The 16,763-nt window shown below is 40.9% G+C and overlaps 1 protein-coding gene across 1 annotated transcript in view; it reads left to right on the forward strand.

Annotated features, from left to right (window-relative positions):
* Window positions 1–1,253: 1,253 nt before the first annotated feature.
* Window positions 1,254–16,763, forward strand: part of SMG1 (SMG1 nonsense mediated mRNA decay associated PI3K related kinase) — a 66,508-nt gene continuing 50,998 nt past the window's right edge. The window contains exons 1-3 of the mRNA XM_034065245.1: window positions 1,254–1,355; window positions 10,360–10,523; window positions 14,408–14,563. Of these exons, the coding sequence (XP_033921136.1) occupies window positions 1,267–1,355; window positions 10,360–10,523; window positions 14,408–14,563 (409 nt within the window). The 5' untranslated portion in view covers window positions 1,254–1,266. The remainder of the gene's footprint in view (window positions 1,356–10,359; window positions 10,524–14,407; window positions 14,564–16,763) is intronic.

Here is a 16,763-nt window from a genome sequence, read left to right on the forward strand (position 1 = left end):
TATTCTGCAGTCAGGAATTGGATTTATCAAATCAGCTAATGTAAGTTTCTGGTGTTGCAGGAAAAAGTATGCCTGACACAGTCTTCACATTTTTGAAGGGGACCCCAAATTGAGGAGACTTAAAAGTAAACTCCCCTTACATTTCCTGACTTCCTTTTTACAGATAGGCTTTCCCCACAATGGACATCTAGCAATGTGGTGACTGCTTTACACAGAGAAGTTATCTGGGCTTAGAAAGACACTAGTTCACTATTCCGCTTTTGAAATGCATTTTATCAGCCGTGAGGAAGAAGGGAGGAAGGAGAACCCGTTGGGGTTTAGTTAGTGTCTAGCATGGGATTAGTCTGTTTTTTGCTGACCATTGCCAAACATCAGACTTCTCCTTGGCAGTCATATATAGGTGACACATTCCAGTGGTAAGAAACGTGGGGATGAAGATCCGATCTGAAGGATGCAGCTCCCCACGAACACCCTAGCAACATGTGGGGCAGCACAGACCCACATCCTCCTAGCAAAGAGAGATATTCCCTCATATCCTGGGGTCCTTGATCCCCTCAGCACCCAGGGGCCCAAGCTCCCCTCAGAACCCACTTCTGGGATCCTCTGGCTCCCCTCACAGCTGGAGCAATGGGAGCCCCCCTTTCCCTCATGCTCTGCACACGCTGGTCCCTTTCAGGGTGCAGGGATCCCCTCAGTGCGCGGGAACCCCCACACCCTTTCACGCTGGTCAGGCTGGGATCCCCTGGCCGCCCTCACGTCCAGGTTCCCCCCACAGCCGAGGGGTTGGGAGCCTGCCTGCTGTCACTGACAGCCCACAGCCTCAGGCTCTCCTCATGCCCGCAGGCTGGGAACCCCTGCTCCCCTCACGTCCCGGGGAGAGGTGACGATGAGACCGCCCGCTCCCCACCACCCCACACCGGGCAGGTCGCCGCCCGAACCCCGCGGTGCGGACAGCGGCGGGGAAACCCCTCCCGCGGCTGCCGGAGGCGGAGCGCCGTCACCCCCGCGCCCCGTCCCCCGCCCTCCCGGCGTGCCCTGCGGAGGGGGCGGGCGGCCCATGTCCGTGGTCCCGGCATGCCGTGCGCCCGGGCAGCAGCCGGAGCAGCCGCGGCGGCCGCTTCCCCTCCCTCCGGTGTGAGACAGCAGCCGCCTGCGGAGCGCGAGTGAGGAGCCGCCGCCCACGCCTCAGCTTCGCCGCTCGCCGCCGCCTTCTTCGCCCCTGCTGCGCGCCGCTGCCCGGCCGGCCATGCCGTCTCGGGCAAGGTAATGAGCCGCAGAGCCCCGGGGTCTCGGCTGAGCGGCACCGGCAGCAGGCAGCACTACCACCCGCGGGGCTGGAATGACTGGCAACCCAGGTGGGCAGGGCTGGGGCAGGGGGCGCGGCCTGGCCTCATGTGAGGCGTGGGGCTGCGGGGCTCCACGGCTGGCGGCTCGGCTCGGCCCGGCCCCGCCGCCGGGCCTGGGGAACGGAGCGGGGCTGTGCGGGCCACGGCGGCTCGGGGCGGCGGCGGAGACACTTCCTGGCTGTTGGGCCTAGTTTGGGGCGGGCCGGCCGCCGGGCCTAGGCGGCGGGGAAGGGGTCGGCTACGGCCGTGCCACGGAGGGGGATTTCCGGATCCGTGTTTGCCGGCGGGGCAGGGACCGGGGCAGGTCTGTCACCGCGCGGGGCTCGGCGGGACCCGGGCCGGGTTCCGAGCTGGCGGGTTCCCTTTCCTCCCCGCGCTGTCCCTTCGACCCCTCGGTCAGCCTCTGCTCGGGGCGGTGTAACGTACTGGGCTGATATCCGGTGTGTGCCCGCAGGCAGCGGCTTCCCTCTCTCTGCGTTTCACGGTGGGAGACACTTCCTTGGGAAGCTGAAACGCTGGGGGGCCTGCAGCGGGGTGGAGATCAGGGGGTGGGCTTGATAGCCGTGTTCCTTCAGTCTGGTTCCCAGCTGGCAGTTTATCAGAGAAGAACAGAGGCTGCAGGAGTACCCGTAGTCTTCTGAGGGTTAATAAAATAGTACGGGGTTATTAATGAGTTTGTGTTCACCTAGGGAAAGTCGTTGAGCTATAAGTAGGCTGGGGTGAGAGCTTATACAGTGTGTTAGCTTTTAAAGTGTGTTTATACGTGATACCTCTTAGTAAGTGACAGAGTCTGCTCACTTAAGTCGACTAGAGATAGTGTATTTCAGGTCCTGATCGATATCTGATTAATAAATCTGATGGCAATGTATTTTCTGTACTGCTCAGCTTTGTTACTTTAAGAGTCTAAATTGTCATATAGGAATTGTAAATAAATTTGGTATTTCTGGTGAAAGATTTGGCGCTTTTTTAGTGTTTTTGGAAGTTTAACATAATATGGCATCCTGCTTTAAAACTTCCCAGCGAAGAACAGAGTGGCATGTGTTTGGGAATGTATTTACAGATGACAGTCACTGTCACATGTAATTTAGGCTAGGAAAATTGGGTGGATGTGAAGGTAAATCTTCAGATGAAACAGATGTAACTGCAGTATTTACTGTGAAGCAAGCTTTCTTTTTGCTCAAACAGCAGCTCAGCCTCAAGGGTTAACACTAGAGGCTGTTCTGTTCTTAATGGTGTGTGGGGCATGGTTAAGTTCTAATTTCTTCCATTATTGAACTGCTTGGTTTAATAACTTACAACTTGAAAACCTCCATGGTGACGTTTCCTTACAACAGCTGGATTTTTGGTGGGGGAATTAAGAAGTCTGGTCTCTCTATTACTCCTTAAGTACTACCTTGCTTCAGATATGTGGGCTGCAGTCTAACTCTTGATCTTCCAACCTGGAAGAAATTGGATATACATCTTATGTCTTTGCAGTGGAGAGCTTCTATAAATGCTTTCTGGCTGGGTATATTAATTTGTCACATATTCTGTCCTTTAGCCTAAAAAAATACATCTTGAAGTGTCTAGGAAGTTCACCTTTTCCAATATAGCTTTGTCTTCAATAGGTTCAGTTGTGTTAGGGGGGAAAGGAGCAGTGTAGCTGCAGAAATGCTTTGCTTAGTGATAAGCCTGTTTTAAGAAGTTACTGTTAGTTCTATGTCTGACTCTGGTCCGTGCCCCATGATGTAGTTTGGTGCCTCCTTAGCTCCCAAGTACAGCTGCTGTAAGCTGGGCTGCTAAAACAGTTATCCCAAAAGCCACAGCAGGAAACAAAAATCTGAAAGCACTAGAGGAAGTGTGGCGGACAAGGGTACCTTCGTAGCATGGATGGGGCCTAGTTCTGTTTCCATCATGCTGTGTGTTAGAGCTCCTGCTAAGAAACAGGTAACACCTCTTTGCTGCTCCTGTCACTTGTAAGGATTTAACTTTGTCTTTTCCTTTAAATATTATTTTTTTAATCTGGTGAGAAAGCCCAGGAATCAGGAATGGTCACAAAGTCCCAAGCACAGAGCACATTTTTCCCTATATGCTATGCTCAGTTTTTTAAAATCTCAAAAAGATAGCTTTGGTGATACAGAACCTGTGAGTCGTCACTAAGATCTTACAGAACTACACAGAGATTAAATCAGTCTTTGTTGTTTTGGCGGCAACTAATTTTTTAGAAGTGATTCAAATGCAGGGTAGGAAGGAGCTCTGTTACGTAAAACTGGCAGTGAGTGTTTCTTTTTCATTGATTGTTTTGAATGTGCTCTTGGACAAACCCCACAACACAGAATATACCCACTTATTCTTCCCTTCCCCTTTCTTTTCTGTTAGTTTCATTTAACAAGGGTGATGTTGCTAGTAAATGCTTTCTTGCAGGGTGTGGAAGAAGGAATGCACGTGGCCAGAGTAATGAAAACTGCAGTAATGGTAGTTGTTTCAGGTTCCTGAAAGGGAAACAAGGAACTGCTGATGCACAGGTGTATCGTCAGATGAATTGTGTTTTCAAGCACGCATTTTTGTCTCTGTCAAGAGAACCAGATTGATTGTCATTACTAGGTCTAGATTCCTCTCAATTTTTAGTAATAGTAATCAGCACTGGGACTTGGGGGGGAAACACTGTGAAACTGAAAGTTGGAGCACACATTCTTCTTTAAGGGAGAGTAGTTTTTAATTGCAATCTGATTCTTTTTTTTTCTTTGTGCTTGCATGAATGCAGTAATATCTGTGAGATGCACATGGGCTGTTTTTCCTATAGGATGTGTATTGACAGTAGATTACAGAGGAAGATGTTGTCCTGATATGTATGGGCATATTAGTTTGTGTATTGAGGTGTACCGGACCCTAAATTAACATCAGCACAAAAACTTCTTGGGTAAATGTTGGATGTATATGATAACGAACAGTGAGGGGTTTTTTTGAGAAGGCTTGATAAGATCTTGTTCCCCCTTCTTCTAATCTTTATAGCTTTCTAGACTTTTACTTCTTTTCTTCTTTTCTTTTTGTTTGCTAAATTTCACTGCATTTTCCTTGATATGACTTCTGGGGGAAAAAATAAAATCATATCAGTGTGCAGAGTTAATTTGGTAGAGTACTGAAGGCAAATTACATACTGAAACAAGCAATACTTCCCTTTGATAGGAAATGCAAGTTTCACTTGTTTAGGTGCTACTAAGCAGGTGTGTGTGTGTGTGTTCAGGGTGGCAGGGTAGCAAGTGCAGGGTGCACTATGGCTTTCTTACTCTTAAGCAGAAGCGAGAAAAGGAAGATAAGATTTTAATTAACAGGACCTCTCTGTCTCTCTTGTCATAATGTAGGTTAGCAGGGGAGTATATGGAAAAGAGAAAATGGTTCACCTCTGAGAAGTTCCAGAAGTACCTTACTAAGTTCAGTACTGAAAATTGTTCCTGAAAATAAACTATTGTTCTCATGCAATGTGAGTGTTATGAATTACTAATTTCTGTTGGCATGGTGCCTACCAAGCCAAGTTACCGCCTAGGTCCCCGTGGGTCTAGACATGATGAGACAAGACAATGAAATATGTCTCCTCTTCCAGGTAGCTTACAACCTAAGCAAGAGAGTGGTATTGGCTAGCACTTCATAACTGAGGACAGGTACCCTGTCTTTAATTAAAGACAGGACAGGAGGCATTGGCAGAGAGCAGAGAAATTAATCAGAGCAAATGGGCTAAGAAAGTGATAGTTAGAACAGTTCTTTTTACATGGCTGTGAAGGGCAGAGATATATATTACAGAAGGCAAGCACTAGTTGTGGATATTGTCTGTTTATAATGCTGGATTAACACATTGAATGACAAGCAGAGTGATAGTAGTGTAGGAGACAGACTGTAATTCTTCCCCATTTGCATGTATAAGGAATGAAGAAAATGTTTGTTAGAAATTGGCTGAAATCTTAGTTTGAACAGGTCTGTAACTGAGAGATCTGAAAGTTGACAACATAGAGGTGTTTGAAGATGTCGCTGAAATTAGCTGAGAATGGGGGTAGTGTCATGAAGGATGGAAGTTTGTAAGACTTCTCCATGTTGTCAGGGATAGTTGAGAGGGGAGTGTGCAATGAGGAGGTGCATGGGGGCAGAGAGACAAAGAAATTATCTGTGATGTTGAAGGCAGTTTAGAAAATCAGATACAGTATTAGTTGTGAGGTGCCATTACGAAGAGGTCAATGGAAAGCTTGGGAAGAGATTCAGTGGACTGTGTGGGAGGTGCTGACAAGAATGGGGTCAGCTCTGAACTGGCAACAAGTAATATTTGATCTCCTTTCACATGTGAGTGTGTTGAATATGGTGATAAAGTTGGAAAGCTCTCTCAGATCAAAAAGTTTTTTGGGTAGAATGGGGGAGCCTAAGTTTGTAATGTGAAAGCCTTTGTTTTTCATGTGAAGACAGAGGAGAATGAGATGTGAGGAAGATGAAAGAAGTTGAAAGTGTATCAGTGGGAACCAGAAGGAACTTGGAGGATGAGGTCTTTTGTATAAGAGCTGTACTAGATAGGACCAATGATATAGCTAGCATATTATCTTGTATCCAGAAATGACTATCAGAAGATGGCAATGGAAAAACAAGGACAGGATGCATATATGTGGTACACTTCCTAACATTCCCTCCCAACCTCCACCACAGGACAGAAGGAAACTGGTGAGGTAATGTGTAAGAAGGGAGTGATGCAGAACTTAAACTGTGACTGCAGGTAGTTGTCCAGCAGTGGAGATGGCAGAACTGCAGTAGGAAAATAGTTGTTATTTTACTGGTGGAAAACACTAGTAGGCTACTTGCACTCTCACTGTGCTCTCTCAACACAGAAGTTGAAACAAAAGTAGGCTTTGGGGTGGGCTCAGCAGACATGGGTGGGCAAGATGGACCAAGTGTTGATAGAAGAGCATGGCAAAAGAAGGCTGTCATAGCTCTGTATGCCAGTGGAAGAAAGGTTGAAAACTTGATTGGAAGTTGTTAATTGTGTGGATACAGTGGCTCTTAAGTTTTAAGTGTTTTATTGATAAAGATTTTAAGTAATGAAGATTTTTTTTTCCTGCATTATAGCAAATAACCTTGTCAAATAGAGCAAATAAGCCAGTAAAATTGACTGGCTTGAACAATAATACAATTTATATGATGGTTTTCTCAGAATAAATCTCCCTGGTGATTCTGTACTTGGAAATAAAATTAAGTGATTTGTGTCTCAAAATAATATCCATATGGCAGGGTCACTCTGAAAGAGCTGCAGATAATGAGTAGTATATAGCAGATTGTTTGTAACAAGTTTCTTGGGTAAAAATTCTTAAGGCTTCCATTTAACAGAAAAAACAGGATATATTTTTGATTGACCTATATTTCTTAGAGACTTTTTTTAAGCCAGTTCCTCCATGCTTTCTTCAGTTATACAGGTTAGCTAATCAAAGCAGGCCAATGCTTCTGATGGAATGAGTAGACACTTATTTTTGAAAAGTCTAGCTTTCCTTTTGTATGTGTGTTCCCCACAGAAAGAAAAGGTTTGGGTTTAGGGAATTGTAGTGCCCATTTCTGCTTATTTACGTAGGTGAATTATTTTCTTTCTCTGATGCATAGAGGCATGTTAAAAACCACCCTGCAGAAAATGGAATGCAGTCTCTTCTGTGTAAATGATATTGCTAAACCAGCGTATGCAGGAAATTGGTGCCAGTGTTGGTTCCCACCTGGAACCAGGCACAGATGAAAACTGTCATGGGAGCTCTTGAAGTACTTTGTTTAGTCCCCATCAAGGAGCTTTTCAGGTGGAAATAAATCAGAGTAGCATCATGAAGTGGCAAATACACTTTTGCAGCTACAGTGTAAGGTAATCATAGACATGTTCATCCTTTCAGTATCCCATTCCCACTTTGTCTAATACCACATTTGTATTTCAGCTTATGTGTTGCTAACATTGTACCTTGTAGTTTTATTAGTATACAATGTTTGCTCAGGTTTGTGACAATGTCAATGTATGGAACTGACAGATTTGTTGTTACATAGACTTATTTTGAAAGATGATGCCTTAGGTCTGTGACATAACCTGCCATCTGCTTGGCACAATGTAATTAAGATGCAAATACTGCCATGTGAACAGATAAAGGCTCTCCTGAAATGCAGGCATGAGTTGGGGTAGCTGGGAGTACAGTTCTTCCCATCGGCATGTGGGATGGCTGCAGTGTACCTTAAAGGTATACTGGAGGGAAGCTGAAAAAGTAAGACTTTTTGACAAGTACCTGTCCGTAGAGTGGCTGCGTTTTGAGTTCTAAGTGGTAGTCTTTCAAAATCATGAGGACATTACTGACATGAAAAAAGGTGTGTTTTTCAGAAACACATCTGAAAATTCAATGTGACAGGTACTCAGGTTGTGTGCCCAAGTCTTGACAAGCCCGTACCACGAACCCCCAGCATGCTGAGGCAGGAGCCTGCAGTACAGTTTGCTTCCCACCTAAGACATGGTGTGCATCCCTGAACAGCTAGAAAGGCACAGGCCCAAGAGGGGTTCAGAATCCTTCTTCAAAGCTGTATGGGTTTAGCAGCCAGTTGGATCATGAAACATAATTCTCTGGAAACAGTATCTTTCTACAAAGCAGATTTTTTCTCTGCCTCAAAGAAGGGGTGTAAACTGCAGGATATCTAAGTTATACATTTATTATAGTGGGAGCAATGTTTTCATTGGGAACTATTGTGTCTTGTCTTGATACATAGGACAACAACTGTACATTTTTAATAAAATTGTGCTTCCCTTTTAGTCAGGTGATGAAGTGTGAACAGGTTAGCCTGCAGAAAGCTGTTGCCAAAGACAGAATGAAAAGAGCATGTGGATTTTCTCAGGGAAACAACAGGCTTATGTATTTTTACCACAATGGAGAATCTTCCTAACTGTTCAAAGGCTGTGCTGCAGGAAGGGAGGTTAGCTGAGAACACGTGTAGTCCTTCAGTTGATTGGGATATGCAGAACAGTCTTAAAAACTGTGCGTTTAATCAGTTTGCCTTCAGACTTAATGCTTGACAATTGGAGAAGGTACAGTCAACAGCACGTTGCCTTGAAAAAAGCAGTGTTCTTTGGGGAGGTACACTATTAACCCATCAGTTCTTAAATTTATCAATTGAAACCTTGTCAGTCTGTTTCATTGAAAGGCTAAAATAATTTGAATCCTCTGTAATAAACTCTGCTTCTCCTCAAAGTGAGCTGGAAGTCTGTTTTACGGCAGGGAGAAAATCGGGGGGCTCTAGCTGACTGGAAAATTTGCACATGGTTTAGGCACGTTTAAAGTCCGTATCGTTTGAAGGTACGGTGCAGAACTTTACCATTCAACATTACTTAGGTGAATGATGAAGGTCCAACTGCATAAGTGTTGCTGCAATCCTAGTTGACTGTCATAAGCAAAGACTTTTAGTAAGGCTTTGCGTCTTGAGTAGCATAGCCTATTTTATAAAATAGGCCAAGCAGTGCTCAGTGACAGTAGATACGATGCCACACGGAGTACTGAGCAAGAAAGGGTCCTATTGTGTATATCTAGAGATTAATTTGCTTATAGAGCAGAAAGGAATAATACCTGCCAAGCAAACCTGATGTCAACCTTTCACTGTAAGAAAGGGCAAAAGCACAATTTTCTTCTTTGGAACCTTGTTCCAAATTATAGTATATTGTCTTTTAATATTCGCATAAAATATGTGTGTGGGGGTGCTTTCTATCCCAGTTGGCTTTGCGAATATCAACCCTTATGGTATTACTCTTCCAATTTTACTGAGGGCAAAGTATTTGTGAAAATAGCAACTAAGTAGTATTCAACTCCTTTTCCCTGAATTTGTCTACCATGACATGTAGTCACAGTGTTCTTTTGAAACGTAAAAGTGAAAGACTTCTTCCCAAAAACATGTGGTGTTTGTCCTTACATGAGTTGTAGTTAATCTACAAGAATGAAAAGGAATAATGGTCTTTCCTGCTTTTTCTTAAATAATCAAATGAACTATCCAAAGACTAAAATAAAAATAGCAGATATTTAAAGTTTGCTTAAAGGAGAAGACCTCTGTAAATAATTTCAACAGTGTGATTCCAAATATATTTGAGTCAAACAAAATTCTGTGGATTTTTCTATTGGATGAGCATTGTTTTACTGGTTTCAACGTAAAACCTCCAGTAGTGCTTGTAAGAATGTGTTTAAAGCGATTGGTTGAATGTGGGTTCCAGATTTTCATGTGTGCAAGTTTCATGTACTAAAGTTACTCTATGTTTAAAAATGAAATTACATAGTATATCAGTGAGAGCTGGTTCCATAATTTTCACCTTTTTCCTTAGGAGCTTATTCTAGGCTATGAATCAGTTTTCTAAGATGAGTGATTTTAACTTAATATAGGTTGGGTTTTTTTAACTCAATTTTTATCTGCAAACATTTACTCTGAAGGATAACAACTCATAACTTACATTCCAGGTTTTGCCACAGTAAAGCCTGTTCTTTTGTTTTGCAACTTTTGTTTTACAAAACTTTAATGTGTGATTCCTATATTGATTACCAGTGATATGTTAGTGATACCTCCATCTAATAAGTGGGTATATTACTCAGTAAGGCCCATAGCATAGTACATAAATGTTCATGTGCGGATTAGTAATGACTCACAAATGGTAGACACTGTATTGCCTAGCTGTGATGTATACGTGTACATAGTTGTATTTGATTTTTCACTTTTGGGAAGTAATTTTTCCTTATGTAGGCCTCCAACTGGAAAGAGACTTGATAACATCCTGAGAAAAGGCATTGGCCCACTAGAATACGTTTCCTTTGCATGTTACTGTGATAATGAGTCAATTGAATAAATTCTCATCCCAGTGTGAATTTAGGGTCACTTTATAAGCAACAGGTTAGATGTATTTTCCTGTGTCAAAAAGCCCATTTGGGATTGTCATTTAAATATGTTGCATTTATAAATGAATGTGAATCCCACTCATGTTATACCCCTACATAAAAAAATATTTTTCTCTTTATAGAACTGACAGTGCATCAGCTGACCAGGACAATTTAAAATACTCTTCATCCAGAGATCGGGGCAGTTCTGCCTCCTATGGATTACAACCCTCAAATTCAGCTGTGGTGTCTCGACAAAGACACGATGATATCAGAGTCCACACTGACATACAGAATGAAGAAAAAGGTATACAGATTGCTGTTTCATGTGTAAATTGTGAGGGGATATTCAGAGAAAGGCAGTAAACTTGAAATGGTGGAGATTACTTCCTCCTCCCCCCCAAAGAAAAGAAAAGGACTATGAGCTGATAACAACTCATTGCCATAGTATCATTGTGCTGAGAGATTTATCAGGCACCAAAGAAATGTGGTTGATATGAATAGTGAGAAAAATATGCAATTGCAATAAGACAAGAATGTAAGAGAAGGCTTGATGCATTAACGGAATAAGCAGTCTTCCCCTAAAGAACAGGATTCTGGATGTGTCAGTCTCCAGGCTGTAATTTCTTCCTGAATACTGTCTAGTGCTTCTGGTGATGAAAATTGACTGCTTGACTAACCTGACACATTACCTACTGCAGCAAACTGGAATCTTTGTTTGGAATAAAATCTATAGTTTCTCATTAATGGGAATTTCTACTTTTATATGCCTTAGTCAGACCTCTAGAAATCATATGATGGAGGGTTAATACAGACTTTTTCCTTTTTTTTCCTTTTATTTTTTTAGTATGGAAATACTTTGTTTAGAAAATAGCTAAAATTCAGAATCATCTCTCTGCTTTATTAGAAAGGAGTCTATATTCTGATTTTTCTTTCTTTTTAAATTCCTTAATACGGGTATTAAATAGGAGCATTTTTTTGCGTGCAGAGTCACTTTTTTGACTATGTAAATCTTCAAGCAGACCAGACTCAAAAATCTCACAGGAATATCAGTGTGGGAGTCTTTGTTCAGGAACAAAAAAGGCATTTGCACTCAGTTCTGTCCTATAACTACCTGTAAAGAACTGTTACATCTTAAGGGAAGTTACCTTAAGGGAAGTGGGTGTACTGCTGTAAATTTATATTTTTGTAAGTAGGTGTTATTAGTAAGACACAAGAACATGAAACAGGTACTTGTTTATCTGCATACCTTGAGAACCTTAGGATTTGGTTAACTTTAACAGCGAAACTGCTTGAAAAGTGAGTGTATTTGTCAATGTGTCTGCTAACATGGAGAGTTTTACTGTTTCACAGACTAGCATAGTAGGTTAATCTTACGCTTTGAAGTAAGCTAGTATTTAAAGAATGTACTGGTAATACATAGTGAAATAGTAAGTTTCAGCTAAATTTAGCAAGGTAGTCTGTAAAGTTGCTGGGGAAGTGCCATTTGGAAAGAAAAATGCACCTATTTCTCCTTGAAATACTCTATCTTACAAGTGCTGAGCTAGCAGAGACATGCCCTGTAACTACGCTGTTTTGTTCAGGTGTGACTTTGAAAAGAGATGATTAGGGCATTCTGTACTATAAAACTAAATTCCAGATATTTCTAGTTCATTTTTATTTTTGGAAAAATGGATAAGCTTACAGATGCAGAATAGTTTCTTTGTTTACTAAGATTTTTCAATGAACCAGCTGGAGTCTGCTAGCATGAAATTTTCATTTTAAGAACTTCTGACTTTTCTGTCCTGGATAATCATGTGCTGTAAAGTGCCCAGAATCCTTGAGAAGAGGTTCCATCCCCTAACCCCCTCCCTCCGTTTCTGATATTGATAATAAAAATTACTTCTAACTTGCTAATTTCTAGAAGTTGTTCAGGTTTGAAAACCTCTAAGGAGGGAAGGCTCTATAAAACCTCCCTTAGCAGCCAGTCTAGGGCTTTGCAGCTCTGCTGGTAAATGTTTTCGCATACCCGTTTTGAATTTCCCTTGTTGTAGGTTGTGACTGTTGACTGCTGTCCTTTTGCTCTGCATCTGTAAGATCAGTCTGTCTGGTTTTCCCTTTTTTATTACTACGATTTTTAATAGCCCTTCACGTTAACTAGTGAAAGGGTAAAATTATACCTCTCCCATTTGTCTTCTCTCCTTTATAAAACAAGACAGAGGAGTTAAAAGATTTAAGTTTTTAAAACTAAATAGAAGGCTCTTGGGATTTTACTCCTCAATGAGATATTTGCCCTTCCTGTGACACTTTCTTCTCTTTAGATTTGTAACTGAAGTACTCAAGAGTCCTTACTGCTGAAAGGATACTGCACTAGTATTTGTATGCCATGGTATCTGCACTTTTATGCTAAAATTATTAACAGTGACATAGCTGATCATATCCTTATTTGGTCTCAGATTTGACACTTAAAGGGAAATTAATAGAATTTATATATATCAAGATTTTCGAAAACTTTTTATACCAGGAGATATCTGAAGAGAGTTATAACATTTACAGCCTTATTGCTGAAAAAAAACCCACTTTTTAAATTACTGTAAATGACAGTTTGTTTTACATTGTTGCTAAAGATGTACATTTACATGTCAAGTGAGAGAATATAGGTTTGTGTTCAGTTCATTTAAGAAAATGACAAATATGCTGTAGCAAATTCTACATGCCTTTGCAGATAACCAAAAAAGCTGGGATATTTTCTGTGCTAAAGTATAAAGTAATTTTTAAGAACTGCAGTAGTATATGCTAGTATGTACGATAGTCTGGTTTTGATAGTTGATGTCTGTGGTCTGAATGCATGAGTAGCTGATGTCTTCATTTAAACTGATTTCTTTGTTGCTTTGAATTTTAGTAATACACTTCTGTTCAGTCATAATTCTTGTTGTTAGAAATAATTTTCTTCATAGGACAATGTTGATAAAATAATGTTAAAGTATCATACATATTAGTTTATGTTTAAAAATTGGGTTTAATTTTGTAAATGCAAATAAACACAGGTTATCTTTACAGTATTTGTAACTAATTACAACTGAGACTTTGGATAGGATTTTCTGTAATGGTAGGATAGTTCTGTTTGTTTAGAAATGCAAACTTCTACCAGTAGCTCGCAGCTTCTTATCAGAAGTTTTGCTTTCAAGATGATGTTCTTTACTAAGATCCAGATTCACCCTGACATTTGAAATAGTTTCTTTTTAGCTATCCTGTAGGTTGCCTGTTTTTAGAGACTCTCCTTTTCTCTCCTTTTCCCCAGGCTTTCCTTTATAAACTGATGCAGGTGGAACTGTGGAAATACCTTTTCTGAAAGAAGCCTTGCATATCTTTTGTTGTTCTGGGTTGTATTTTACCAGCTGATTCTTCTCTGTCTCAGGCAGGGAGGCACTTTAGAAAGCTGCCTGCACAGCTGCCTCAAAAGTGAGCTGTAGTACATTGAGTGAGGACTTGGGCAGGCTCAGGGGATAGTTTTACTTCTCTACAGTACTGAACAGAAAGAACCTGCCCTCACAGTGGTGTGGCAGACTGGAAAAATCTTTGGTTTCAACATTTAAGCATATAAAATCTTGTGGATCTAGTTGTAAAAGTAATAGAATTGCTCAGAATGACACTTCTATTGCTGATTTGTATTGTAACCAAAGATATACTGTGTGTATTTCAAGCGGGAGAATGTAGGGTTGAGTTTAATTAAAGTATTAGTGTGTGAAAATATTGACCCTTGTATGTTTAGGGAGAGTTGTTCAATCTGTACAGAAAATGATCTGTGTTTTCTTTTAAAAGCTTTTTCCTTTTTTGTGTTGACCATTTTACTGACCCTGGGTGGTGGCTTTATAACAAAAGCGGAGTAAAAATTATTCTGCGCAAAGAGTTTGACAAGAAGGGCCCTGTAAAATACAGAGTCAGAAGTCATAATAAGAAAAGCCCAAATGCAAAAAAATCAGTGTTAAACTTCATTGTAATAGAGATTTTTTCATATGTTTCAAAAAAAGACTGATAGATTCTGAGTATCTGACCTGGAACCTTACAGGGTGTAACAAAAACATTTTTGCATGTGAGAGTGAGGAAGGTGGTAGAAGTTAGAGCTGCGAATTTGCATATGAATTGAATAACTTGTACTACTAAATATGTGGTCTGATTGCCTGTTTTAATCTCCTCTGTTTTTTTCCACAGGTGGCTACAGTGTCAATGGAGGATCTGGGGAAAATACTTATGGTCGGAAGTCGTTGGGGCAAGAGCTGAGAGTTAACAATGTGACCAATCCTGATTTTACCAGTGTTCCGCATGGGAATCGTGCTTTAGCCACAAAAGACATGAGGAAATCACAGGGTAAGGATACCACAGATTTTCAGGAAAGAAGGATCTCTTTTGGCAACATATCTTGTTCTGTAAAGAATAACTAGATGATCTTAAGGTCCTTTCCAATCTATGATCCTATGATTAGGCAATCTATATGGATTTTATTTTTTGTAATACATGATTAGATGATGTTGATGGAAACTGTCATCTTGTATTTACTGTTCCTGCATTGAGACTTCCTCCACACATTAGACAGATCTCTCAACTATATAGTTTATGCTGTCAATCTTTCAATTTTGCTTAAATAGCTTTTGAACCCTTACACAGGTTAGCCAAATTTGGCAAAGAGATCAAGGGCTTCAGGAAGGAGAAGGTACTCTTAGATTTGTTGAAAATCAATGCCTGAGTAAAAAGTTGTTAATTAACAAGTCCCTAGTGTGGGAAAACCTGCAGTGGTGAGGTCAAAAGTTATCTGTTCTCACTGGCCTGCAGGTCAACTAGTCATCACCTCATACCAGCTGATTAGTCAGTAGATGTGCACTCCTGAACCAGCTACAATTCATGCTCCCTCTTGCTCAGCTGCGGATTAGAGGCCAGGAAGGAACTGGAGGCATCATAAGAATGTGGGCAAGGTCTTGAGATGTAATGAGAGGAAATCTGGAGTTTCAAGAGGGTACAGGAATGCTGGGCACGTTTTTGAGAAAGAAGGCTTCACTTTATCCACTATTTGGGTTTAACTTACAGGGTTTTTTTTAAAAAGCAAAAGTTTTTCCAAGGGCTTTTGAATTGAAATAGAAACTTAGTTATGACTAAACACTGTCATTTATTACATCATTTAGTATAAGTGGTAGTTGAGCCACTGGCAAAAGCTGACTGCTTTATGCCATGCAAGTTATAAACATATGCAGACATGGTGTTTCATCTCAGGAATTTATGTTTCAGGAGATACAAGTGAAAGAAGAGTGAGTGTGCTTTGCAGGTAGAACTGAGGTGCAAATGGTGACATGACTGTTGCAAAAGCCTGATCCTTGGAATGGGTTAAACTCAAGATTTTGTAATCCCATTGTGGCATCCTGATATAAAAATTATTCAGTCCTTGTAGCACCCTGAATTACGTCTCCGTAGAAGAAGTAGAGAATTGTCTAATAGAGAATTATATGTAAATAATATTTCTGGTAGTGGGCTTGTGCATGAATTTACTATTGGTAGCGGCAGAAACTGTTCTCCTATGTATGAGAGCACCTCATTAAGCCTTAAAATGTTAGGAACTGTAATTTCAGATGATTGAAGCTGCTGCCTATGACTTTTGTTTTCTGTATGTGTTGCGTCCTCTGTCTGGATGTTGGTTTTTCAAGAGTTTCTCCTTTTTAACTGGGCTGTGTTTGTGATTGTTGGCTTTGGCAAGCCATTTTTATTTTTCATATTGTCCTCAAAATACAGTGGGATTATGTTACAACAGGATCTTTTGTATTTGTTTATATTTTCTTGATTGTTCAGTGTGAGCTTTGAGCAATTCTTGTAATGGTTGTCTGAGTTAGCACGTGGCTGAGACCTTGCTGATATTTCACAAATGGAAGTTAAACAGGTGTTTATTAGCTAGTGCTTTGATTTTAGTATAACATCAGTTGTGCTCTTGGTTGGCTTATTCTTTTATTTTTAGGTTATGATTATGGCTCAACAGACAGCTAACATTTACTCTCTTAGGGAGTAATGCCAATGTTCATCAGATATTAACTGGATGCTGCTTTTAGTAGAGAGCTTTGAACAGTATGTCTTGTTCTAGCAGCAGTTAATTGTGTGTTTCATACCAGTAGCCTTGGTAGTGGTAGCTTTATTTACGTAGTCCTGATTTTAGGATTTTTTTTCTATGTAGAACAGCACAACCATATTTCAAAATAAATTACAGCTTTCCATGAAGAGATTACAAACAAAAAGACAAACACTGAGAAGACAACACTAAAATGTTGCAAGTTACGGATTTAATGAATTCAAGGCTTTTATTTGTTGTTGACTTTTCATCTAACACTGAAGAGTCAACATTAGGCATAGGAGGGAAGACCTTACAAAGGGACCTTACAAAGATCTAGAATACCTTTATTAAAAGTTTAGTAAAACCAATTTTCAGTGTTTTCCAAACCACTGCATCCTGGTTTGCCCTTCAAGAGCAGTATGTAGTGACCTAACCCCACTGTGCCAGTGTAGCTTCCCATGTGCTTACTGACTGGCAGAG

The sequence above is a fragment of the Melopsittacus undulatus genome, chromosome 8, assembly GCF_012275295.1.
Source record: "Melopsittacus undulatus isolate bMelUnd1 chromosome 8, bMelUnd1.mat.Z, whole genome shotgun sequence".
Classification (NCBI taxonomy): Eukaryota; Metazoa; Chordata; class Aves; order Psittaciformes; family Psittaculidae; genus Melopsittacus; species Melopsittacus undulatus.